Below are 26,090 nucleotides of genomic sequence, written 5' to 3'. Positions count from 1 at the left end.
GAAATCATCCAAACATGGGCACCACGTACGAAGTTTACTGGATACTGGGACATTTCCACATCAGCTCCCACCCCAGGCTGCTACTGTACAAGAGCTATCTTGTGCCACTGATCTGCTGTGCCTGTGACACTGCCCAAGGCAATGAAGACTACATCTCAAGCATGACTAAACTAAATATCAGGAATACTGAGCTACGTTCACCAGATGCCCATGGCTGCTTGACATCCCAGATGTTGTTTGGATAAATGCACCTTAGGGAAGACCTTCTGTTCCATTTGCAAGGGTGGTATTTTTGCAAGGTGTCATAAAAACACCAAGCAGGATTGCCGATACATGGTTGAAGTTCCTGACCTTGCCAGGGACTTCCCATGCAACACCCCAGACGAGCCTCTGGGTGCTTTTGCTTCAAAATAAAGAAAGGAGTATTTTCCATTTGTGTTGAAGATGGTGCGATAAACTTTATTATTACTTCTTCTGAACATATTTATCATGGAAAGCATTTTATCTTAGACTACACTTATAAAGCATGTGTATAAATAACAGAAATGCCTGCTAAAATTTTATGACTTCTGTTGCCATTTACCATTAAGCATAAACTTCCCCATGAATGCTTTAGCAAAGTAATGACAAAGGTTGGAAAAGGTTCACACCATTCTCTCTCCATGTATAAATTATAAGTAATATGAGAACATTTACAATGTCTAAGCACAATGTTTTATGTCAGACAAACGTCTCTCTGTACTTGCCGTTCCTAAACTGTGCGAGGAAGAATTGCCTTTTTCTCATTCTTTTCTCTCTCCCCTCCCCTCCTTCTACACCCAGCAGTTTCAGTCAAATCTAGCTTTATTCCTTCATGTGATTTTAACGTCAAGAAATGCCTAGAGTCAGGGCTCTAGTTCAAGTAACACCATTGTCCTTTTTCTGGAGAGCTTAACATTGAATGGTAAAACTTCCCCAGGTTGCCTCTTCAAGTATTTGAATCATCAGCTATTGTGTTTTCCCGTAAAAAAGGGAGAAAAACCAACAAGAACTCACAGACTTCAGCTATATTTAAAAAGAGAGTTTCATTACATGGGACATCTTCATGTCATGGCAGAAAACAAAAAACCAAACAACAGCAAACAAACCCAGCAGTACGGAATGCGTATGATTTTCCAGGACAATCACCTGCAGTTCTGGCCAAACCTGAATAGAATTCTGGTAATCCTGAGCTCCTGACAAAGGCAAAGCACAACCGAGGAAACAAGATGCATCCAACAAAGAAACAAGACAAACAGTTGCTGTCACATCAGAGAGAAGCAATAAAAGGTAGATAAAATTTTTAGAATGTTTGGCTGAGCTATCCTTTGGGTAAAAGATGCAACCAAGGGGTGGAAAAAAAAAAAAAGAATTCAACTAGGTTTTTTCCAAAGAAAATCCCAGTTAGTGCTTCTCTTCCTGTTTGAGATTTTTCTTAAACAAATCAGCCTTAGTCAAACTGGGCAAAGAAGTAGGCATTAATTTCTTATCACTAAGCATAAGTTTCCTGGCAGCATGAAAGCAAAGCCATATGTAGTTAATATCAAATGAGGTCAAACAACAATAGTAGTTACAAACGTTTGCTCCTTTTCATTTTCCTCTTCTGTTAGATAGGTTTGTACTGGGTAACTAAGCAGCATGTATGACAGTATGGAGAAAAAGAACGGAAACTTACAGGGACCTTTAAGTTTGGACAGATCTGAAAGCCAACCCCATCTCCACTTCCTCACAAAGCATTCTTTTGAAGTTCCACAACTCACTTCACACAGACATTCACACTTACATACCTTTTTTTCCCCTCATGGAAGAAAATTACACTAAAATATTCTATAGAAAGTGTGGAGGTCAAATATAGTTACACATCATTGCACAAAATGAAGGATTTCTTCCAACCAGAAAGCTAACAACCTTACCTCTGAACTTTTTGGGTGGGTTGTTAAGATCACCTGCTTCTGGCTGTACCACACACCGATCATCCACAAGGCTACAAAGGAATGAGAAGTCAAGTGAGATGCTATTCCCTTGCAATTTTTTGTATCCTTGTCAGCAAAAACAGTCCTCTACTTGCAATATTTTATCCGAGTGGCCACTTCAGCAGAAGACATTCCCCAAATGCCAACTTATGCCAAATCTTTCTGAGAAGCATGCAGCTAATTTTTACTGTTGCCCAGAGCTATGCTCCTGGATAGGCGGGACAATAAATAAGTCATTGCTCCTGTATACCGCATCGTCTTTATGTCCCCTCCGTGAGGTGCAGACAGAACAGCCCATATTCTAGTTAGGTGAGAGACAGCCTTCGAACAACCATTGCCTCTTGGACAGATTTGAATAATGCTGCAAATGAATTTATATGGAGGGTAGAAAACAGGAAAATATGAAGACTGTGCAAACTGGACGCTGCTCCTGTGACCCCTCAAGTATTAAGAAAAGGCAGAAACAATAACTGCCACAATAAAAACGGACTCCCAGGGGAAAGGAAGGCATAAATACAGCCTCCTGCTCACCAGTCATAACCACAAGGTAAGTCAAGGGATCCAAGTAACCTCCTCCTGTTCTACCAGGAAAGAAGTGATTTGGACAAGCAAACCCAAGACATTCCAATAGGAAATGCCAGGACAGAGCTTCTCCCATGAATGTACATTGGCAAAACACCCACAGGGTCACTTCAAAGCCCCAAGAATAAAACAAATAGTTAAGATGCATTTGTCATGACTGCTCTGCCCTTAGCATGCTTTGGACCAACATGGAATTGCGCTTTTACCAAATACTATTTGCAAATTGTGAAAATGTAACTGTAACCAAATACTTCATAGCTTCTGATTTGATCCTGAATAATTCAGTTTGGCCCCTTAAAACCAATCTGTCAAAGAGGCTTTCTACAGAAAAGTAGAAAGTAAAACTCCAAGATCTTAAAGGTTTGAGAAGTCCATTCCCATGCAGAATCAACTTGAGAAAGATTGAGACCTAGAATATGAGAGTTGTTCCTTGCAGAGGCTGGTTACATGCAGGGAGCATCTTGAGACAACAATTATGGAAAATAATGAAGTGCATAAAAATTAAGAGATAAGAGAGATTAAGTGGACTCAACAGTTCTACGCATCTATAATTTGCATACACAAACATTCAGAGTAAATTGCTTTTTCCCCATGGATTTTCTCCCTATCCAGTATTTTATTTACAGATATCTGCTCCAACAAGAATGGTAGTATTCGTGTTTGAGCTGGCTGAAACACCTGCTGCTAGTGAACAAAGGGCCAAAAAGTATCAGGTCAAACGGGTTACTGTGATCATCCCACACAGAGATGAACTCAGTGCAATATATCCCTCTCATCCTGAGATCAAATTGAAAATAAAGAGGAAATTCCCAAACTGCTAAGAAAAATATTTCACAGGGTGAAAAACACAAAGGAGGATATATTGTACACCAGTAATCATAATGAGTTTGGGAAACAGCAAGAGTAAAGTCCTGATTGAGCAACAGTCGTGTCATAGGGATATTAAGTAGGAACACTCTTCAAAGGTTTGGAACGACGTTAGAATGTCTAGTGGTATCTGTTTCTCCACCTTCATTAACCACATGAACAAGTCATTACACATTGTTATGACATAAGACTGTCAAAACTCCACATGGGATAGAGTACAATTACACTGACTCTTTCCTTTGCTTCTTTAATTTTTTCCAGGACAAAGACTAAATTAAATATGGGACAAAACTAATTTGATTATGAAGGCTTATTAAGATGATAATGCATTTCGTGTTTCACATAGCAATTGGGATTTCTGGCTTAAATTAGGCTCAGAAGATGTGTGGCCATTATATAATGCGGTTACCTTAAAACAGTACTGATCAAATCAAAGACGATGCTTGTAACACTAAGGGGTCTTGGGACCTGCCATGAGAACATCTCATCAAGCCTAGAAAATAAGTGTGCTTAGGGCCTGTTATGTCTAAAAGGACTACCCATGGTGAAAAATATCTGCTCAGCAATGCCATCAGAAGCCACAGCCACTGCATAATATTCATCATGCACTGTATGGGGTTCAACATAACAACTTTCTACTTGTTCTGGAATTATTTACTGCCAAACTTGCTTCAATACTAGGAAGAAAAAAAATAGCCAAATGTATAGTATCGCTCAGTTCGTTTTGCCAGTTTTCAGCAGATAGTATTTGGCCAGTTACACAGCTGTTTGGATACTGCAGAGCGTACATGTCATATTTGACGAGTACCTGGGAAATTTGTCAAATACATTCGCCAAATACTATTCGACCAACCCTACTTACTACATCCCTTGCTTTTATCATACCTTCTTTCCCTTCTGGCAGCATCCCATATTTTCTTCTCTTTCCTATAATAGATCATGGTGCATCTTCAGTGTCTGTTTCCTTCTCTGACCCCTTATATTCCAGAATCCTAATAGCTAGAGGACTAAACCTACAAGTTAGTTTGGAGTCACTCAGATGAGATTCCAGCCCATCGCTTCCTGCCGAGAGACTTACCAGGATGCTGTCTTTGTACCCTGCTTGGGAGCTCCATTTATCAGATGAATCTGGACAGTAGGCATCAAAAAATTTGCTGTCACTGTACCCACCCTGAGGCCCTTACGGCTACTGGAAACGAGAAAGAGCATGTTGTGCGCGTGCCCACTCACCATATCATCAAGCTTCCTGGTTGCTTCTTTGCTACTCATTCAGTATTTAAGTACCACAGCAATGTGTCATGCATGCTATTTCCCTCCCTCTAGTTTCTCACTGTCTTGAAACAAGGAGGCAGATGTGCTCTTCGAGCTTCTCATCCAGCCCCCTGCAAGGTCTTCCAAATCAGTACTCAGCTCCACTGCCAGCTTCTGAGCTCAGAGACATTTCTCCTCAGCAGCAGTTGAGCAGAACAAAACATACCCTGTCACTCATCAGAGCTGTATTCCAATTCCACAGCTTTTCTCTGCAAACTCTTCCTTTTCCTGTGTGAACAGCTATGAGGTGGCATATAATTCTTATTACTTAAGAGGCACTCTCCTACAGAGCACCTACTCTGACGTCTTTGCAGAAGAAAGCGCAAAGCAGCTCTGTGGAGAAGCACACCAGGGGCAGGAGCCAGCAAGGCACGGTTCGCACAGCAGCTCTGGGGTGCTGGCCATCGACAAAGCTGAAGATCCAAAACACGTTCTCCTTTGACTGGAGAAGTACCATTTTGTTAGTATGAGAAACCTCAAATACTGTAAGAAAAGACAAAACTAGTCATAGTGGAAAGTTAGTGGTATATAAATGGTTTGGGTCAGGGTTTGTTTTTTTTTTTTTTAACTACTTATATTGCCTAGGCTACATCCCTTTTTCAAATAAGCAGATTGCACTGGGGCCTATTCATCCCTGACTGGGGGCGGGGAGGGACAGGACGGGACACACAGATGGACACCGGACAGACAACAACATGAAAATCATTTTCCTGCATTCATTCCCTCTTCCCACATCTTAATTTGACAAGCTTCTTCCTCCCCACCAAGTATATCAAAACCACACCACAGCCATCAATATGCTTGTCATCCTCCCAATACCTAGCTTGCCATACTAGCTTTAGCCCATTTTTAAATTTAGGGCCAAACCGGTACATAAAGCTACCTTGATTCACCCAGTATTTCCCAGGAGTCAGGCTCAGGATACCTAGCTGAGCTCTGCTAGTCCTTCTTACGGATGTTTTTAGTACAAGAGAACAGCTGTTCTTACCCCAAAGTGCTAATAAATCCATTTGTTGAGCCCTCTGCATAGAGAGAACAAATATCTCCAATATGAAGGAAGCTCGACATTTTGTCAGTCATCTCCGGCTTACCGCCCCTAGAAGAACAAAGCACAATGTTAATATTTATCAGGGAAAATTTCCTCGTATAAGCTACTGGAGGTTGCAACAACAAGACCGTTGGCTTTTGTTTGAAGCACTGAACACATTCTTGCACTGGAATTTCAGGTATCAAAGGAAACACAGCATGTCAAAATGCTTCCTTAGAAAAATAAACTAGGAAAAAAAACAAGCAGCTACTGGCATTCTATTCCACGTGGGACTGTTTCACAGGTAGCTGTATTCGTCCCAACAGATGCTCCCGGCCATTTCAGTCCAGGCATACCGACCCATCCCATCCCACCTGGGAGAGGTCAAGGGGGAAGAAAAATGGGCTGCCGCAGTTTAAGACATATTATTTGTAACATCTAAATCACGACACATTCCTTTGCCAGAATCAAAGGTAGGTTTGAGCATATTTTAAAGGTTCTCTGGTGTGCTGGAGTAGTGCTACTGCAAATTGTAATGTAAAATATTGACATGATTCTTGTCAATATTTTTTTGGTCACGTCAAAATATTGACATGACCAACAGCGAGGTAGCCACCCACTCATAGCTGCAGTCCCAAAGACAGCATTAGGTGAAGACCCACTGAATACGCCTGACAACAGATTTTGCACGAAAAACCGTAAAGATTAAGATTTTTCATGGTCAAATACTTTAAGCTATGTATGTATCAGAAAGCCAAATCCCTGTGAAATCGGGAACACTTCAATCCTGTTTATAAAAAAGACTGCCTAAATGTAACACTGAGGAGACAGCCGCTTCGTGCTGTAATTTCCACAGCATTAAGAACTATCCTTAAGTTCTTTAAAGCCTCAGATTTTGGACTTAATGATACAGGACCTAACTGTCATATAAATAAATATAGAAAAGCCAGTTTCTATCTGTCATGGCAACAAAAAAGAGACAAGCAACATGAGTCCAGATAAAAAGAAGCCCAACTGAATAGATTTTCAAAGATATCTTGTCCAAGGCCATTTACTGGTTTCTTGGAGATCCAAGATGCTTTTTGATCACGACTTCAAAACGCTGCAACAGATTTCTGTGCTTGAGGTTTCAATCGGCAGGCAGCAATGGAGCTCTTCCAAGCTGCTCCTTCTCCCAGGTTGGTGACCTGCTCTGCAAGGCAGCCCTGCCAGTGAACACTGCCCAGGACCAGACTCCCAGATTTGAGACAAAATAATTAAAACACTTTCACCCTCTCCAACATCACACCCAAATCAATTTTAAATGGTCTGTCACTGGGAGAACTAAGTAGAAGGCAATTATGCTTAACATAGAGCACAGCCCTGACATCGTACAGGGGATAAATACTCCCTTTCACTGAACATTATCCTGTTCACTGGAAGTGTAAGGATCAAGTTTATTAAGCAAGGCTGGTGTCCAACAAGGATAGATTCACATAGATTTAAAAATTGATGTTGATAATGTTTTTGCAGATATCAAAGCGCAAGCAAAAGCCTGAAGCTATGCTTTTCTTCCATAAAGTTGCAAACAGCTATCCTTCCTCACTGCCTCACCCCCAAAGTACGTGTGCTGGTGGCAATAATAACAACTTCCGTTATTGTTAACTCAAAGCACATTATAGACATTCTCGTGCCTGTCAATCCCTGTGTCACTTGTACAATTAAAAACAAATTCAGGAAAAACAAAAGATAACAGGTCAAGTACACATGCAGGGTTAAGAAGTCTCAGCTCCTCTGAAATCAAATCTGTGTGCATACAGAAGCAAACCATTTGGCTTCAGGTTGCTTGTTTAATGCCAAGTCCTTCAGCCACTGCAATGTTATACACTCCGTTTCCATTCTCTCTCGATAAGTGGACAGAAAACATCACTACCTATTTTAAGATATTTGCCACGAAACATACAGAAATATGCTGAGTGACTGAATTAGCATCACTAGAAATACAGCTTTCCACACTTCCTGACTTGGATGTTCACTACAAACTTCAGACTAAAAAACTCAGCCCTAAATTGATACAGCCCAAAGCAAAAGGTATTGAAGTCAACAAGCAACGTAGATACTTCCAAATGGCCCCTTTCTGCGGTGGCATTTAAGGTGTCCCACTCGAGGTGCGAGGGGGATTACTCTACTGCACCATGTCATTTTTCCTTCAGAACAGGCAGATGTCTACCGCAGCTGTTCCCAAGAGGATGTGAAGGTCAAAATTACTGGCTTCCACTAGAGAAGAGAGGATTTTTCTCTTGGCCAAAAAAAAAAATTCTCAGACCATTAACCAAACCAGACCTAAGGAGGAACAATTTAATTTCTGCATGACTTTCCAGAATACGGCCTCAATTTTCTTGCCTTTTCTTTACTGGGGAAGATCCTGACATACCATGCCGTACACCATGATACTGTAACCACGACATACCAGGTATACCGTGATAGCATAACCCCTAAAATAAACCCTTTTGCAGCTTATTGACATTTCCATTAGTAACATGTACAGCAACTTTACCTACAACCACTACATGGTTATGGGTACCAGAAAGGTGGCTTTAAGTCTGGAAGTAGTTCAGGTACACGATATGACTGAATTTCATTGCTGGCCTGTTCACCAGATCCTTTTCAAATTTTTCTGGGTGAGTTAGCAGAGCCATCACTACAGAGTCGAGTTCTGCTGCTGTGCACCCCAGGGTGCCAGCTGCCCGCGGCACTGCTGAACCCTCTTCCCACACAGGAGAGCCGTGCTCCTCACGCTTCCTGCTGCCCACCAGCGTTGCTGGAGTCGACTCAGGGCAAGACTCTTCGTAAAACACCCATTTATCCTAAGGCTTACCCACAGTCAAAACTGGTGCCATCAACACTGTCCACATCTATTACGTTCTTCAGTAACTGAATACCAGAAGTCAGTCCATTTGACATTTATCTTTAAAGAGGCTGTTTCTGAGGTTGGCTGGTGCTCAGGAACATGCTGAACTGACAGATGGAGTGAGGGACTAAATGACCCAACGGGCCTCCTTACGAGATTTACAAGTAAAGAGAATAATTTCTGAGCTGATTTAGCTTACTTCAAAGCTGCTTTCATACTCTCCTCACAAGGAGGGATCACGTATCTCCTCATGATACCTAACAAAATTACTCCACTAATTAATCAATTATTTGCAAACACTAAACGATCAGCTACCACAAACTGATTATTTTTCCACCTCTGATGAGATATCAAAGACAAAAGGTAAAACTGGAAGGTTTTCAAGAGCCAAGCTTTCAGGTACCCAATTTGAAAACCAGCTGACCACGTGGATCCCCCTGAAATCATACCTCTATGGGAAACTTCAGCTGAGAACCCGTAAGTTGAGGCACTAAAAATCCGCCAATCTCAGCACATCTATCTGAAGTTCATCACTCAGGGAGGCCAGAGGGACTTCAGAGAACAGGTTCCCTCCTGGACACGGCAGCCAAAGCATCCGTGCATGTCCCTATGGCCAGGGAGGAGATGCTTCCCCTCCCAGATCGCGTTGGCCAAAGACATGAGATGGGCACCAGAAGCCCCCTGGAAGCGCAGGGTAGGAGGATTCTCACACACGCTCTCTGTACTTGGCTCGTACGGCTAAGAGCACAATCACGCTGCTCAAAAAGCAATTGTGCTCAGTAGACAAATACAGCCATTACTCTGCAATTTATTTATTTTAGATATGCCAGTGCCAAGAGGAATCGATTAATACTGGAGGAGGGACAGCCCTAAGCAAACGTTTGCAGTTCTTGCTAGGCACAATCCCAGTTTTAATGGCCTTCTCACATCCTCACAAGAGAGGAGTCCTGCAGGAAACCAATTCTAACTCATCCTAACGCAGCAGTCTCCCAGCCACGGAGCAGTGTCGTCCTCTTCCACTTAAACACTGGGAGGAAAACAAGATTCCTTCTAGGCAAACTTACTTGAAAAAGCAGAGATGAAGTACCCTGATAAGGAAATGGCAGCAGTGGGACTAGCACAGAAATCTAGCAGAAGTGAGTGAGGTAACAACTATTACGAAACTTACTTCAGGTGGCAGCAACACAAGATTTTAAAATAATGTTATTTTCCCACAAAGCTGAAGACTCTAATTTTGACAGACTTAATTTTTCAAGATGAGAAACGAATCATGAATTAAAAGGGGTCTCTATGTTGAGAAGTAGACTATCTCTATCCATAAATATAAAAAAATACCTGAAAGATGAACACAATCCTACAGCATTTTTTAAGCCTTGACAGCTTGAATTCTTTTAGTTACATTGGTGATGTAATTCTTCTAATTACATTGGTGATGACTTCCTCGTGTATATTATCCATATAAAAGTTAGTGCCTCTGTTTTATATACAGTATCTGCATAGGAAAATAAAACTAAGTCTCTGTTTAAGAAGCTATCCCCCCAAAAAAACAAACACAGAAACCTGCTAATTTCATGCGAATTGCAAGGTACTGCTCTACCAGCCACTTTGCCAGTTTATAGCTTTGCTCTATAGGACTGGATCTGAAAATTACTGGCTAAAGCCAGGCAGTGAGTTAAACCCAGGAAAGCTTTCTATTCACCCCAAGAGTTCTAGGACTTCTCTTCCCCCTCCTTCTCTGTCCTGCTTTGGTGAACACAAATCTCTATCACAAGACCACGAGGTTGGTCTTCTGACTGAACAGAAAGTGCTGTAATTACGGGGTTCATTTTTTATTTTCCTACTTATACATTATCTTGCGCATATCCTCAGAACAACCTGCATTTCATACAGCAAAGGCCAAAAGAACCCGTCTTGAAATGCAAACTACGCACTTTAACCAGGTTTGTACAAAGCCCTTCACCATCAGCACTACTGCTGCTCTCCAGAGCAAAGGTGAAGTTCTGCAGACCCTCCCTCGTGTTCCCACTGGCTTTCAGGAAGACTGAAGGACTCAGACGTGTCAGGGCACAAGCTGATCGTATGCTCAGCCCCATGGCCTAGAATAAGCCAGTATAAGTTTGAAATTCAACTCTGAGACACTTCAATCCACTTTCTCAAGAAAACACGTTTCATAGTGGTAGTCAAAGCAGAATTAACAGTGAAAACACTTAGAAATCAAACTGACTGTTAAATATCAAACACCTTAATGAGACAGTTGCTGTTTGAAGATCTCAGAATAGGAAACGCAACTGCTTTGTAAACATTTCATCCATCACTCATCTGTATTTTGATGCTAAGCTAGCAAAACAGGCTTCAGAGCAATGCTGAAAGCTTGCTTTCCTTGAATAGCAGAGTCAAGGCCCCCTTTTGAAGTCCCTCCTTACGGGGACTGTTTGTAACAAGATTTCTGCAGTACGCTATTCTTCATCTCGAGCAATTCAATGCGGAAAGGCTTTTCCAAGAACCTGAAGCTATTTTACCGATACTGTGTCTACTTTGTGTGGGATTTCAATACTTTAACCTATGACTGCAAATCCTATTTGTAAAATAAACGAGACCAAGTATGTCTTACTGCAGACGGTTTGATTTCCAGCAACCAGTATACAAATGACTTAATCTTTTTAAGATGGCTCTAATGATGTTTGTTTTGAGCAAGAAAGCTCCTTGCTGTGCCTTGCAGTCCCATGATGTACTCAGTTCTCCATTATCATATTTTCACTGTGGTTCAGTGCTCAATTAGAGACTAGTAGTTTTATACGTACTGTTACGGAAATCGGAGCAGCACTTTATCAGATCTTTTTCACTATTTCGGTTGTTTAGGTACGAATAGAATCTCCAACTGTACTTAACTGCCTCAGCTTCATTCCTGCAGACAGGAAACCACACAGTGAAAGTTTAATTTTGGTTCAGTTTTTAACAAAAAGAGGATCAGAGTTTAAAGGCAGAAGGACAACAAAAAAGCGCAGAAAGGATGGCTCAGTGGCATAAGCTATTGCCATGCATTTGAAGACTCGTCCATAAATTAACAGATACCACTAACATTACATCGAGACTTGATCAGCCGAGAGCCCACGAGACTGGGTATGTCAGTGTGTTTGAATCAAATGAAACTGGGTCTTTAATAACTGTCAATTAGGTCAAGCAAATTAACATTTTTTTAAATGCACTCAAACCCTGACTCCCTAGATTTAAGTGAATATCCAGTGCTTAAACAATTTGGTAAACCCAAACTTTATAACAAGATTACTTAGCTGAAAATTCATCCATATAGGCTTGATTCAATGTTTCTCCTAACTAACACTTCTCTGATGATTTCCACGGCTTTTTGGATAACACCCATCCAGCGTTCTGTCTCTGTTTTATAAGTGCAGCTAACTTGTGAAAAATTGAAATCAAAACCTGATGTTTCCTATTCTTATTTCAACAAATAAAAAAAGGAAGGTTTCCTCCCTGAGGGCTGTGAGAAAGATTCAAAAGAATCCTATTAAAATAGCCCAAGCCAGAAGGAAGTGCTCTATTTAAAATATCATCTAGTGAATAATCACTTTTCTGGGGCTGCAGGACAGAGCGCTGTCGTTTGCAAAGCCTCTGACTTAGCAAATCCAAAAGGAGCTCTTTGCACGCATCGGGGAAAGACAAATACACCGGATTTTGGGTAGCAGAGCACAGGGACCTGCGTAAGGGCCATGTACCGAGCGGGCCGTCTCAGGGAAGTTCATTCACTACTCAGCTGAGCACCAAGTCAACAGCAGAGTGAAATCCTGCCGTTCCTCAGCCACCAACGCTGCTCAGAGCACAGGGAAAATGACAGCAGCCCAGAGGAGCCATAGCCAGGCCAGCTGGGACACTGGGACCCTCACGCTCGCACGCCTGCAGCTCAGGAATCACGTCAAGTTTTGAGAGAGTTCAGCACTGCTAATTTTATGCACGCGTAGTGACATTTGAGAGATTACACATTTCAAAAAATATCAGCATGGCACCTTTATCTACCACACGATCTCGTTTTCCATTTAACCACAACCTTTCATGTCCAGGAGCCTGCTGTCTGACGACAAATTGCCATTTGATGAACCGTTAGATTAAAGAGGAGAAATGCATTTTCTCAGAGAAAGTATTTTTCCTCCTAATGCTTGCAACACAGCAGATTTTTCTGTAGTTCGTAGTCTGAACAGGCAAGACAGAAGGTGTGGAAGAGAGGAAGGAGGGAGCAGCACAACCTTCTGTCCTTCTCAAGGACACACAGTGGGTCGGACTCACAGCCCAGCTTTGAATCCAGGTCTCCTGAATCCCCACCCACCGATCCACACCGTCCCTCTTCTCCCAGGAGGAAGATCAGTCTCTCTGCACATCTAATCAAGCATACATTTACCCCTTTTCTTGAAGGAAGCTGGAAGAGGTTATAAATTCATATCGCAAAATGACGGTGATGTTAATTATGTTCTATTCCTATTATTTGCCACTCCACAGATAGATTGTGGTTTTTTTTTTTACCACACCAATGACAAAGTTATTCAGAAGTTACTACACAGAAGTCAGTTTAAGAAGCAGATCAAGTAACTCATTTCGTGAACTTAAACCTCAATAAATAAGGAAAACAAACACGTATGACATCCTTTTCTCCTCAAAAAGAGCCCCTGCATTTTTTTTTTATTTGCCCAATGCAACCAGGCAAGCTAGTTACAGAAAATTCAGGTCAGGAGTAACACACTCACAGCAACGTGCTAGGCAGAAGTTACACTGACAGTGATATCTTACACAGCAGCCATCAGACTGATGTAAGAAATGCAACTGCCAGCTCCTATTGACAGGCATCTGCAGAAAGCTGAAAAAAGAAAATCTATTAGAGATACATTGTCAGGGAAAAATGTCATTTTTTTTTGTTTCAAACCAAGTATGACCTGACAGCATCTCTTTAATCCCATTAAAAGTAAGAAGCACTTACTGAAGCTGATACTTACTGAAGTTGGTACGTCCTGGCTCTAACCCTGACGGCAGCAGGCAGCTCAGACGTCAGCCTCTGGATGAGGCCCTACAAGCACACTGTTTTCCCGCATATTTCTATTAGAAGGAGAGAGCTGGAACATGCCAGAAGAACCAGGGCAACCAATGTCATGGGGAAAGAGAGCTGGAGTTTGGCCAAGGAAGGAAAATAGCCAGGGAAGAAGAGGGTACAGAACAGCCTCCATCTCATTTTGCACGGCTGTTTATCTACTGAGGCTTCGCCACAGAATGGGCTGTCTCCTACAGCCTCGTTCCTCACATCAAGCCTCCACGGTTTCTCCCTCACAAGATACACACTCTTTAGCAAATACAACACTCCCTAAATTTACCAAAGTATTTTCCTTGTCTGTCCGCCTCACTAGCCTTCATCTGTCTGCATCTGCTCATCTCCCTCTGACCCTGCTTGCCCAACACTTTCACCCTTCCCATTTCTCCCTTCGCCAATACTGCACCTTGGTGGAGGTTCTCTCTCCTCCATGGTGGCACTGCTGTCGTCTTCCAGGATTGGGCTTTGCTGGATGCCTCCTGGTAGCCTTGGGTCCCCACCAGCAACAAAGTTAACGCTCTTCTTCCACTACCAAGTCTCTCCTGTTGAAGGCTTGTAAGTCTTCTCTCGTCTTCAGATGTAGCAACCCCTACAAGGGTATGCTCGCTGCTCTTCCCTCCTAGACACCTCAGCAGGCATCCAGGTCTGCAGACTAAAACTCAAGTGCCTGTGATGAGCAGTCGAGGAGGAGGAGCCACTACCAGCACATGATGAGCACGCGTGGAGACCCACTGGTGGCCAGGGGACCTACTTTGAGCCCTGCTGATCTAAAAAAGCCCGACAGGCTGGGCTCCTCTACAGGTGAAGGCTCCAGTTCCTAAGTTGACTTGTACGTGTTGGCCTCCCAACAGTAATTTTCTAGAAAGCAAGCTTAAGTCATTCTTCTGAAGCAAAGGTTCGAAATACTATACCACCTCATCTGATACACAGCATTAGCAACTGAATTTGCTTAACCCTTACACACAGAGGTGTGACCAAGGACAGTGGAGTTATTTTAATCGTAAGATAAGTTTTCAATTAACCCTTTAGATCAGGCATCATCAGCCAACTCAGGTATCTGCTTTTGAGTCCATGCATCTCTTCTCGGAGTGAGAAGTGGGATGCAGACAGAACATATCTGGGATGCAGTCAAAACGTCTTTCTTCAGAACTTCTTGGCAGATTTCTGAAGTGGATAGGATGGGCCAAGGCACAGAAGAAATGTCTGCAGAAGTTTTGTACTGAACTGCTACTAAACAATTCCCAGAACTTAAAAAAAGCTTCAGCCTTTTGGCAGTAGCCATTTTTTGGCCTACTGTGATCAGAAATTTCTTACGTGTATGCGCACAGAGATTACAGTCTGCTGCCTGCGGACATCTTGCAGGGATGAGGAGAGAGTGAACCGTTTGCGTACATCATTACATCTGGATCCAGCATCCAAGCCTCTTTCCGTACAGCTTACTATCAGATTACTCCAAAAGCCGAAACATTACCTAACCCAGAAACTCGCTTCATCTGGCATTCGGTTTTCTCAGAGCTATTCACCATCCTCTGATAACCAGTTCAGTCAAATAATCAGTGAGGTACGAACACTCAGCTTTCTGCAGCACTCCTCACATTGGCGTTCCGGCATGCGAGGATGCAGTTACGCTGCTGCAAGCCGTGTATCGGCAAAATAACGTACGCTTCTGTGCACGTTTCTAATGCATTTTTCTCTCTAGAAAGCTAACTCGGCCAGATCTGAAGTCACATTTTATTCTCAATACAGCACCGTTAGGAAGTTCTAATTTAAGGTTTGATACGCTTAACCAAAGCTACAGCTATGAAAATGAAACTTTTCTGAGTTCAGAATCCACGGCTAAAATTTGCAGCTTCCCTTGTTTGAATTGCAGTTCCTGTAGTTTTCATTTTATCTTTATTTTTTTTTTCCCCAAAGGGATTTGGTCCCATAAAACACAACTGCTCTGAAGACTTGGAAATCTACTTTCTCAACAAGTACAGAACAAGCAAGAGTGACACAGGCTTCCTGCAGCTGCCTCTGCCAACCTGATGAGCAGCTGCAGCCACTGGGAAGAGTCCTGCCTCCATACCCAGCCACCGTCCACCCGCATGGAGGCGGAGAACCAGGCAGTAACTGCTGTAGTGCTTTCGTAGTGTCTGTTGGGAACAGAAATCGGAAAGGAATATTGAGCCAGATCAAAGCTTGCGCTGTTTGGCATCCTGCCTCCCGCAGCAGCCCCTGGGAGATGCACAGCGGAAGAGCACAGGAATCATTTTGAATAGCTGTGGACACAGACAGGATCCGGCTTGGCAGCCCACAGATACTGCCTGCTGGCTTTTCGGGTCTTCTCCCTCACAGCACCCAGTGAAGCAGTACCTGTCTGTAACCAGAGCAGGCCACTATAGGAAGCTGCTCCGTGGCTTCCAGCTCATCTTCTGTACTATCACACAAAAGCAGCAGAAAAAAAGGCTCCAGGCTACTGAAGCAACAGAAACTAGTGAAGGTGCTACCTCAGCAGCAGAAGAAACTAACTTGGAACGTACTGTAAGGCAGATTTTTACTAAACTGGATTAATACCACTGCCGCATTGTGATATAAATGCTATATTTACATAACTTTACAGCAGCACACCGTTCTCTAGCTCTAAATCCCTCTGGTCTCCATAAGCTGCTTTGGTGAAGCCGCCTTCCCTCACACTCACCCACAGGCAGGCGAGCAGCTCGTCTACCAGCTACTACAGAGCCACTACCCTCATCCCACCTCCCACGGGATCTTGAGATTCCTCCCGTCTTTAAGACATAATCCTACAACTATCTTATATTTATGGGGTAATAACATCTCAAAGACTCCCTGTACACTCTGCAACTTGACACATCAGATACTCCTAAGGAGTACGCTAAGCATGGAAGAATTACCATGCAGAGCATCACGGGGGAACAGCACAGTCAACAAAACAACCAGAACGGGCTACACCTGCTCGTCTGACTGCTTCATCAAGGGCAGGTAGAAGACAAAGGCTCCAGACACCTGGGTCCTGTTTTAAGCCTGCATTATAGCACTGAAAAAGACATTTCACCTCAACACTGTCCATTTCAGTAATTTATCAGGAGAGACCAGCTCACCTTTCAGGAAGCACCTGATAGGAGCTCCTGCTTCCAGAATGGGCTTCTGGACCACACCACTAGGTATCTGATCAGCCACTGGGACTGTCACCTTGCCCCTGGCACGCACACACACAGTACTGGAGGAGCTGGAACCTTGCTTGCATATTTCATGCAAAATCTGCCACTCTTGCAGGTGACTGGCCATCTTCTCAAACTGCCACGCTGTAATGCTTATTCAGCATTGCCTTTACCAGAAGAGTCACTGTAAAATTAGACACAACAGCAGGACATCATGGCTTACAAGTCTCCCTCTAAGTTGTTATGATGCCACCTGTGAGCTATCAAAACTCGAGACTATTTCTTCACTTGAACCCAATTTTTCCCACACCAAGACAGATTTGTTGAGGTGATGTGAGAAGACTGGCGGTGCCATGAATAAGATGGCAATACATCGCTAGTTTATAACCAAAGACTACAGCAGTCCTTTGCACCACCCCCCACCCTGTTACCAGTCCCAGTACCTCTCCATCCCGCTGTTCTTACCCAGACCTGCAGCTCCAACAACGGTCGCTGAAGAAATGCACCAACCAAGCGCTCACCCCTTCAGCATTCCTCAGTAGGGCCTCGTCCACCCTCCAACAACAGTGCTCAGAGGTAGCAAATCTTGAGAAACATATTATTTCCCAGTTAAGCTCCACCCCGTGATTGCAAAGGCAAACCAAAGTTACTCTTGCTGCTTGTTTACTTCCTAATTTATGAACCCCTGTAAGGGGAAACCAGATTACTCCCCATTTCAAGGCTTGATGAACGCTGCAAAACAAGCAGATGGAGAAAAAAAGTCATCTACGCAAACACTTTAATCTCAGGGTAGAATAAGGTTTTTTAACAAGAAAAAAAAACATTACTGACAAACAAGAGATGGCTTAAAGAACATATTAGAAATAATCAGCTCAAACAGCTTACTTGACAGCACTCCTACAACAGCTTGTTTTGAAAAACACTGGAACTGGGTTTTTCATTTCCACAATGACTCCTTTTTTTTGCTTACACATACTGACCACTACACATTCACACCAGTTCAAGTCGCTGGTTTCCACAGCACTCAGTTCGGTTCACTGAGTGTCCTGTTAGGCCAGAATTTTTGGCCTGATCGATGCCACCAGTTTTCTCCACTCCCTGAACAATCAGTGTCGGACAATCAACGCTTTGCTACAGTCAGGATGCCATGCAATACTGTTATTGTTTCAGGCACCAACCTTACACCAGCAAAACCACTGAGCATTTAGAACCTGGAATATTTGCTGTGCAAGGAAATTGACTTGAAGTAGAGGGTCAGAAAATAAACAAACAAAAAATCCAGTGCTTGGTAGCCCATTAACTTAACCACAGACAAACCACGGAGGGAAATAAATGGATAATGGCTTCACATCACATCCCACACTCCCGCAGCTGAACCGTGCGAGGAAAGCAATTCAGATGTGGGCCTTTGGACTGGGCTCTGAGTCAGTGAGTCTTCTGGCTCAACAGGTTTGGATGTCCTGAGATACCAAGCAAATTTCCGAGCACAGGAAAAGAAACTCAAAAGCAAATAACAAAGTGCACATTAGAGAAATAAAACACATGCACAGGTACTGGCCCTCATTAATAAATAAAACAAACAGCTACCACACACACACACTCTACTCCAAGCCACTAAATCTTCATAAGGCAAGGGTCTGGATTGTATTAGCCACGTTTTCCCTTCCTGATTTGCGAGCAGTAACACCACAGCCCCATCCATCTGCAGTCGAGCGGGCACACACGAGTGCATTTGATGCAGTATTTCAAACCTTTCACCTGTTGGAGCTTTTTCACACAAACTACCATGAGCCAGACTGAACACACACAGGGCAAAGCGGTTTTATACCGGAGGGCAAAGCCTGCCCGACCCCAAGCCATCACCGCTGCATCAAGCCCACTGCTGCACGCGGCTCCGCAGCAAAGTCCCCCTGCACCCAGGGGAACACAGCAAGGGTCTGCGGAGCAACAGGCACGCTGCACAGTCGGAGGGGCCACAAGGCAGCCTTCAGCCCCGAAACAACCAGCGATAACCGAGCTTTTAGCGTGAAGACATAAAAATTATTGCACATCCCATGGACGTGGGGAATGCACATGTGCCCCTTCCCCCCCGCTGAAGTCCAATTGCTGTAGTCCAGGAAACAGCAAAATATTTGGCCTGTCAGAACAGTTACCAAGACCCTCAGAAACATCCACCCACAGTGGCCCAGCTTTTGCCCATTTAAGAATAAGATCGCCCACAGCCAAGTCCCCATCAGCGCTCGCCAGTGTTTACATAACGCGGAACATCCCTCGCAACTGTGCCTCAAGTACGGGAGGGAAAAAACAGGGAGAAAGTTGGAGCGGAGACGCCGTCCCACGGCCCAGGCCCGGCTCTTTCCGCAGAGGGGAGCGGGGCCGAACCCCGACCCCGACCGCGCTCACCCCTCCTCCCGGCACGGCGGGGCGCGGGCAGGCGCTGCGGGACCGCGCTCCGCTCCCCGCGGGCCGAGAGGTCCCTGGGGGCTCCCGCGGCCGGGCATTTCTGCCCAGCACCGCTCCGCCGGGCCGGCCTCCGCACCGGCCTGCAGCCCTCGCTTCCCCCAGCCCGGCTCGGCCCCTGGGGAAGGGGGCTGCCCGGGCGGCGGCGGGGTGGGCGGGGGGGCTGCCCGCCTCCCTCCCCTGCCTGCACCCCTCGCCCCTACCTGTCTGCGGTGGCGGCGGGGCGGGCTAGCGGCGGCTCGGCAGCCCCATGCCGGCGGCGCGGCGCTGCCCGGTCCCGTTAGGATGGAGGCTGCGCTCAGCTGCCCGCCGCCGCCTCAGCTGCGCATCCACATGGTTACTGCCCTCAGAGCTCGCCGCCGCGGCCTTAAATACCCCCGCGGGGCCCGCTGGGTAGCGGAGTCCCGGCAGCGCCACGCTGCCGGCGAGAAGCGGCCCCACAGGACTACAACTCCCGGCGTGCACCGCGCCGCGCCCCGAGGGAAGGGCAGGGCGGGAGGGAGCGACCCCCGGGCGGGGCCGGGCCCTCGAGGGGTCCCGAGGCTCTGACAGGTCCGCGCGTTCCCGACGTGCGGCAGCCCCAGTTCTGGGGGCTCGAAACGCTGTTTGGTCCAGGGGACTCCGAGCAGAGCCCCGGCACCGGGTGGGCAGAGGGGACGGGTGGGGCAGCCCTCCCGGAGCGCCCACCGGCCACCGAGGAGTCACAGGACACACAGGCACTGTTCTACCACCCACACAAACTGCATGAAAATCAAGCCAGGAAAAAGAAATCATAGAGTCACAGAGGGTTTGGGTTGGAAGGGACCTTCAAAGCCCACCCAGCCCAACTCCCCTGCCAGGAGCAGGGACATCTCCAACCAGATCAGGTTGCTCAGAGCCCCAGTCAACCTGGCCTGGAATGTTTCCAGGGATGGGGCATCCACCACCTCTCTGGGCAGCCTGGGCCAGTGCTCCATCGCCCTCAGAGTAAAAAACGTCTTCCTTATATCTAATCTACATCTACCTCGTCCTATTTTAAAACCATGTCCCCTTGTCCTGTCACAGCAGGCCCTGCTGAAGAGTCTCTCCCCGTCTTTCATGCAGCCCCCTTTAGGCACTGGGAGGCCGCTCCAAGGTCTCCCCAGAGCCTCCTCTGCTCCAGGCTGAACAGCCCCAGCTCTCTCATGGTAAATGCGAGCACGGCTTGGGGAGTGCAAGATAGCGGAGAGATCACACTTAAACCCTTGCTCTTAAATATAAGAGATTGAGATTTGCAAGTTTATTTACACACACTGCTTTCGCTTCTGGGGTAATTCAGCTATCGGAAGTTAAGAGCCTTTTGCTGAGAACAGCCAGCTGTAGGGAAGTGCAGAAATGTGGGGTGAACCAGCTATTTTGTAGAAGAACAGTTTAAAACTTCAGAAGTAGTGAGTTTCACTTTGTTTCCTCTTTGGTAAGAGTATGCAGCATAGGGATGCTGCTAACGTTAAAGACTCTACTGAAAACACAAGCCAGAATGACCAGCAGTGATAAAAAATATATACTATTTCTTTTTATTTATTACATTATCCAATTATTTGTCCTTAAAATATTATTCAAGGTGTATTGTCCATGATTAGATGGTAATTCTTATGCCCTCTGTAGGGCACACGTGGCTCTGGCAGCACAAAGCGCCGGGCTGAAGCGGATGCAATGTTTGCGCTGCAGAACTGCTGCATCACTTTAATTGGCGTAAGGTGAAGAAAACACCTCCCTCCTCTCACTTCCACCCGCGCCTACCTGCTGCCTCAGATATCGGACAGGAAATGCTGTGAAACTGCTGCTGCCATGCTCGTTGCTTGTTTCCCTCTCCACCACTGGAGAAATAGAACAAGTCCGGATCAGCCAGTGGTCTGATTCAACACAACCTACCATTATACTGGTTCTTCATTAAAAAAATAACATCAGAGAGCTGTAATTATGCCTATCAAGTGAGAATAAGCAGAAGTTGAAGTCCATAACTTAGGGACTTAAGTGAAGGTCAGTGAAGAGTTCTATGATTTTCATAAATGCTGCAATACTACAAGGCATTACTCATCAGAAATTTGGCAGAGTAATGGTGCCTAATGCCATTATGTAATCCTAATGAATTCTCCTGTAATCAAATCTAATCTCTGGATGAGTTCGGTAGGCTGAAGGACGGTGAATGGTTAGAACATCTGGTGTGTGTAGGCACTGACACAAGGACTGTCACTAGAGCCCGTAGCAAAGAGCTTTGCCCACTGCACGCCGTCAGCGGTTATGCTAGTGATATGCCTTCATCACTGAGTGCTAAACAGGAGCAGCAGCATGTTAGAAATTGCACGTCACGTAACCATAGTTTTAGAGGATTTTCCACAGACAAGAGGATGAAGAGGTCCCCCAGCCACACTGAACCTGACGGTATAAACTTCTGTGAATATTGGATGCATAGGAGACAGCAGAAGAGGCCTGGGGATGTTCTGCTCTATCCCAACCTGCAAATTCTCAGCTTGTTGTCCGAAGAGTTGCATCCATCTCTCCATGCTTCTCCTACAGCAGTCATGTCCTTTGTCTCCTGCTGCTTCTGCAGCCTATCAGTCCTCTGACCTTGCAGCCTCTCCAGAAGGTAGAATATCAAGGGCTGCATTTTCTCTCATGAACCACATTTGCTTCTGGGTCCGAGTCAGTTCTTCAGCGGCTGTGGAGGTTGTGTTACTGAAGGCCTTTCAGCCAAGAAAAATGATCAAGTACTGCAAAGAACTTGCTAGGGGTACTGGCAAAGACAAGACAATAATGAAAATTTCCAACAGTGGAAAATATTTCCATTTCTCTTTAGGAACTTGCTTTGGGAGGCTGCTGCAGGCACAGTAAGTTCCTAAGGTTCCTATAATTTCACAGCTTTAAGAAGAGACTAAATGGTAGGGCAATCTGGGACTGAAAAATTTCACATTCTGAAGTACAATAGAGTTATTGTCTTAAAGCAACTGCTTCGTTGATAATGTGAACTGCAGCAGGCAGCCCCTGAGACGGGAAACAGAGTCCTGTTCACTCAGTAGCCAACAAGGGGTTCGGCTTAGATCATACATGCCTACAGAAGGAGGGTCTAAGTAATGAGAGCTGTTCAAGAATTTAGAGAGGAAATAGTGAAAAAAATTCTACTTGGTAGATATCACTTCAGAGTGCTATAACACAGATGTTTAGCCCAATCACACCAGTGATTTCAGTCACAGGAAAACACCTTGCAAGAGATCGTTTTTTCTTTTTTTGCTACTGGAGAACTCTGTTCTTTTTCTCCTTTTTGAACCTTATTCTGCTCCGTCACTACTTTATTTGTAGTAATTATGTGAATTCAACATTGTTGAAAGATGCTAAGATGAAGTTTGAAGTCTTTTATTTGCCAAGAATAAGAACAATATTATCTTGATTTATGCTGCTGAATTCGCAATTAACTGTTGACTTCTTTGGACTATTTTGGATGGAAAGCACTCCAGCATGCTGGGTGGGCTTGCACATTTTTTTTTGTCTCTGCTGTTGGTTCAGCTGCACAAGCAGCAGCCGTAGAAGAATTAGAACAAAAGATATTCCAGGCAGCCACCAGGACTCTAAGGATCAAACTGTCTAATCTTGCTCGTCGCTGGTCTTCATGATGAGGCAGATGATCACAAAAGCTTCCTGTCGTCAGAGCTGTCTACGCCAGCACTGCAGCACTAGGAGACGAAAAGCACTACCAACAACAGAGACAAACGCTAGGCAACATCTCAGCTTTTCAGCTAAGTGCTGAAAAGCCTCTCATTTCTGTAATATTTTAGTAACAGTGAAATCAGTGTCTTAATCCTGAAGCATAGTGTACTCAGTGCAAGGACAGAGGATAATTAAACCCTGTGTGGAAGAGATTAGCTCCCTGTGAACAAATGACTGAAGACTACAAACGACATCAATAAATGACACCAGCAAAAGTTCTCAGAAGTCCTCAGGATTACAAACTAGAAGTTGGATGTTGCTCAGAAGCAAACTGTAATTGTAATTATTTCATCTTGCCTCCTGAGAGAATACAGGAGCATAAACCTTCCCAATGGAAGTACAGAAATGATGCAGAAAAGAATTCTAGGAAAACGAGCAAGAAGAATGAGTGGGCAAGATACACCACAGAACTGTCCCAAGCTGATTTTCTTGAATTCCACCATTACACAGCCAGAATCCCATGGCTTTAATAAGGGGTAGTTATCCTGACAGACTATTTTCAGTTCTATAAGACTGCAGAATTTGGATACCTTGATTTTGCTGTCATTTCAGTAAATTGCATTGGAAATTTGGAAGGAGAAAATAAGCTACATTTACTTTGCATTTTCACAGAAATTGTATGAAGATCACTGTTTCAACATAAAAGGAATGTTTACATTTTCTGACCCCGAAGCAGCAAGGGTTGATTTTATTAATAAATTTGTATTCATTTGTCTTCCTGCACTCTGTTGCTTTTCTAAGTACACCACAGGGCAAAAGGGACTAATGATGGATAATTGAAATGCATTCCTGTGAAGACTCCCAGCACTGTCATTTTACAGCAAATACAGTTGAGTAGTGTTCCTTTCCAGTACTAATATAAAACAAACAAACAATACCACTCCTTCACTATGGTCATGCCTCTTTTTGCTGCACAGTCCTGTGTAAGGAAAAAATATATTAAATATTTTGAATTAATATCCCACAGAAGAAGTAAAGATTTTTTTTCAGCATAGTGGAGGATCCAGAAGAAAATCCATTCTGCTAACAGTCCTGAACAGAAGCTGCCACAAAGATTTACATAACAGAGCACCAAAATCTTGAACTACTACAGCAAACCATAGGAAAAAATGAAGGAAAAGAAGGGCAGCACTGGTTCCCTGATGTAGAAAGTATTGGCAGTTCTGGATAGAGATAGCAGATCACCATCTGCCTTAGGCTATGTACCTTGGCTGTGCCATGCATGCACGGGAATACAAAAGCAGTGCATCCTTTCTGCCTGCGAATGAGATAGCAGGACTTTGGATTTATGTCACACAAGAAAGCAGGCATGTGCACCTGCTACTCCCCCAGCTCCTTTGCCGGGGGACAGTGAGTGGGAAGAGCCTTTGCTCTGATCACAACGTTCCAGCCAGCTGAGCTGGCACAGAGTGGGGTAGCAATTTACTTCTCACTACTAACAGCAAATTGCTACCTCTCTCAAGAGGAAAGTAGGAAGCCTCTATAAAGTACACTTCCATTCTTGACCTGCTTGGCTTCTCCGCTAGTATGTTGCCATTCACCTAGCTTGTGCCAAATTGCTTCTCAGTCATCTGCACTGAAAACTCCTGAAAAAAACCTCCAAAACTGCAGTAACAGGATTTGATGTTCACTTGGAAAGAAAAGCAAAGGTTTCCCCTTCCAGTGGTATTTCCCCCCCTCCATGTTTTTGCCATAAAGACTGGTTGTGTCATACTTGGAAAATCCATCTTCAAGCATGAAAAAATCGAAATTCCAGGATAAGATACACAAACAGAAGCGGCCAAAGAACTTACCATTTATTTATTTTTTCCTAAGTCCTTATTCTGAAATGATGCTGAGTTGCATCATCCTCCATTAACAGAGGAGATGAGAGTTCTCTTTGGAAGAGGGCATCTACACATGCTTACACTACACACTGCTATTGAACACAGGCAAAGGCACTTACTTTTTGGGCCTTAGACCTGCACCGAGTATGCGTCTCTGACATTAGTGCTATCTACATGCTGCTGGCTGTCCTTCAGCTGCAGTTTCGTGTCAGCAATTTGCTGCAAAAGAGAAAGAAAGAAAGTGTTTAAGACACACATTAATATTGCTGATGTGCTCAGCCAGAGACCAAGGCCTGGAGAACACTATCTTGGTGCAAGCTACTAACAATGATCTCCAAGAGTTTACAAAAGGGCCAGTCCCCACTTCTGCTGAGCGGCACCTACACAATTTGAACTTCCCCTTACTAGGAATATCGCTAAAGAACGTGATCAGTCAACTATAATGACCCCTAGTTGCCGTTTTTGCCATCTCAAAGTGGCAGTACTGACAGGCCGCATCTGTATTTCCGTATTTTTTTCCCAGGTAGGTGAAATGAGCAGGCAACGACTGTGTCGTATCAAGGGGTTATACTGATAGTTAAGAAATTATTTTTGGGAACTGAGACCTACCTGCACTCATTTCACGTACACATTTTTCTTGGTAATGTTAACTTAACAAGGACTGGACGCACATCTTGAATGAACCTGAACGCGGTGTCCATTCAGCGCTCTCCGTCAGGCACCCAGCACTGGCTGCAGCTCTCTGCAGGCGCACAGGCCTGGGGGCTTTATCCAGACCCTATCTGCTCCAGCACCTGGTGATTTTTAGCCAAGGGAACGGCACACTCCATACCCACCTCGGGATCGGCGGTGAGAAGCGGCTCGGGCAGCACGGCCGCCCCTCCCAGGCTCCGCTGACGGGCGCGCCCCGCTCCCTCGGCACCTGTCGGAGACAAAACACCAACCCCACGAGTGCCCGTGCGCTTCGCCTGGGCCCGGCCCCACACGCTGCTCTCCGCGGGACTCCCGAGGCGCTGCCGGTGCGGTCCCAGTGCGGGACCCCCCATGCCACCCCAGGTTGGGACGGGAGGGGCGGTGAGGGAACACCTAAGCACAGGCCGCCCCTCCCCGCAGGGCCGCGGCACTGCCCCTTTAAGGCGCGGCTCGTCACCTGACCGCGGGCGGCACGT

At 44.9% G+C, this 26,090-nt stretch overlaps 1 protein-coding gene and 1 long non-coding RNA gene across 4 annotated transcripts in view; both read right to left on the bottom strand.

Moving 5' to 3' along the window:
* ITPR1 (inositol 1,4,5-trisphosphate receptor type 1) overlaps positions 1–19,701 on the bottom strand; it is a 167,873-nt gene extending 148,172 nt beyond the window's left edge. Inside the window, exons 1-3 of the mRNA XM_086756031.1 lie at positions 19,579–19,701; positions 5,740–5,847; positions 1,932–2,002 (exon numbers count right to left, since the gene is read on the bottom strand). Of these exons, the coding sequence (XP_086612157.1) occupies positions 1,932–2,002; positions 5,740–5,831 (163 nt within the window). The 5' untranslated portion in view covers positions 5,832–5,847; positions 19,579–19,701. The remainder of the gene's footprint in view (positions 1–1,931; positions 2,003–5,739; positions 5,848–19,578) is intronic.
* A 3,027-nt stretch (positions 19,702–22,728) lies between these two features.
* LOC147599573 (uncharacterized) lies at positions 22,729–26,009 on the bottom strand. 3 transcript variants are annotated; one of them, XR_015259569.1, is made up of 3 exons: positions 25,758–26,009; positions 25,041–25,140; positions 22,729–23,061 (listed from the first exon to the last, which is right to left on the bottom strand). It is a non-coding gene; the product is annotated as an uncharacterized LOC147599573 (long non-coding RNA). The 3 variants fall into 3 exon arrangements; XR_015259568.1 differs by lacking the exon at positions 22,729–23,061 and adding an exon at positions 23,731–24,014; XR_015259567.1 differs by lacking the exon at positions 22,729–23,061 and having other exon boundaries at positions 24,877–25,140.
* Between the last annotated feature and the right edge of the window lie 81 nt (positions 26,010–26,090).

Source organism: Chlamydotis macqueenii, chromosome 10 (assembly GCF_036417535.1).
Source record: "Chlamydotis macqueenii isolate bChlMac1 chromosome 10, bChlMac1.mat, whole genome shotgun sequence".
Taxonomy (NCBI): domain Eukaryota; kingdom Metazoa; phylum Chordata; class Aves; order Otidiformes; family Otididae; genus Chlamydotis; species Chlamydotis macqueenii.
This window is presented reverse-complemented; position numbering and strand designations above follow the sequence as displayed.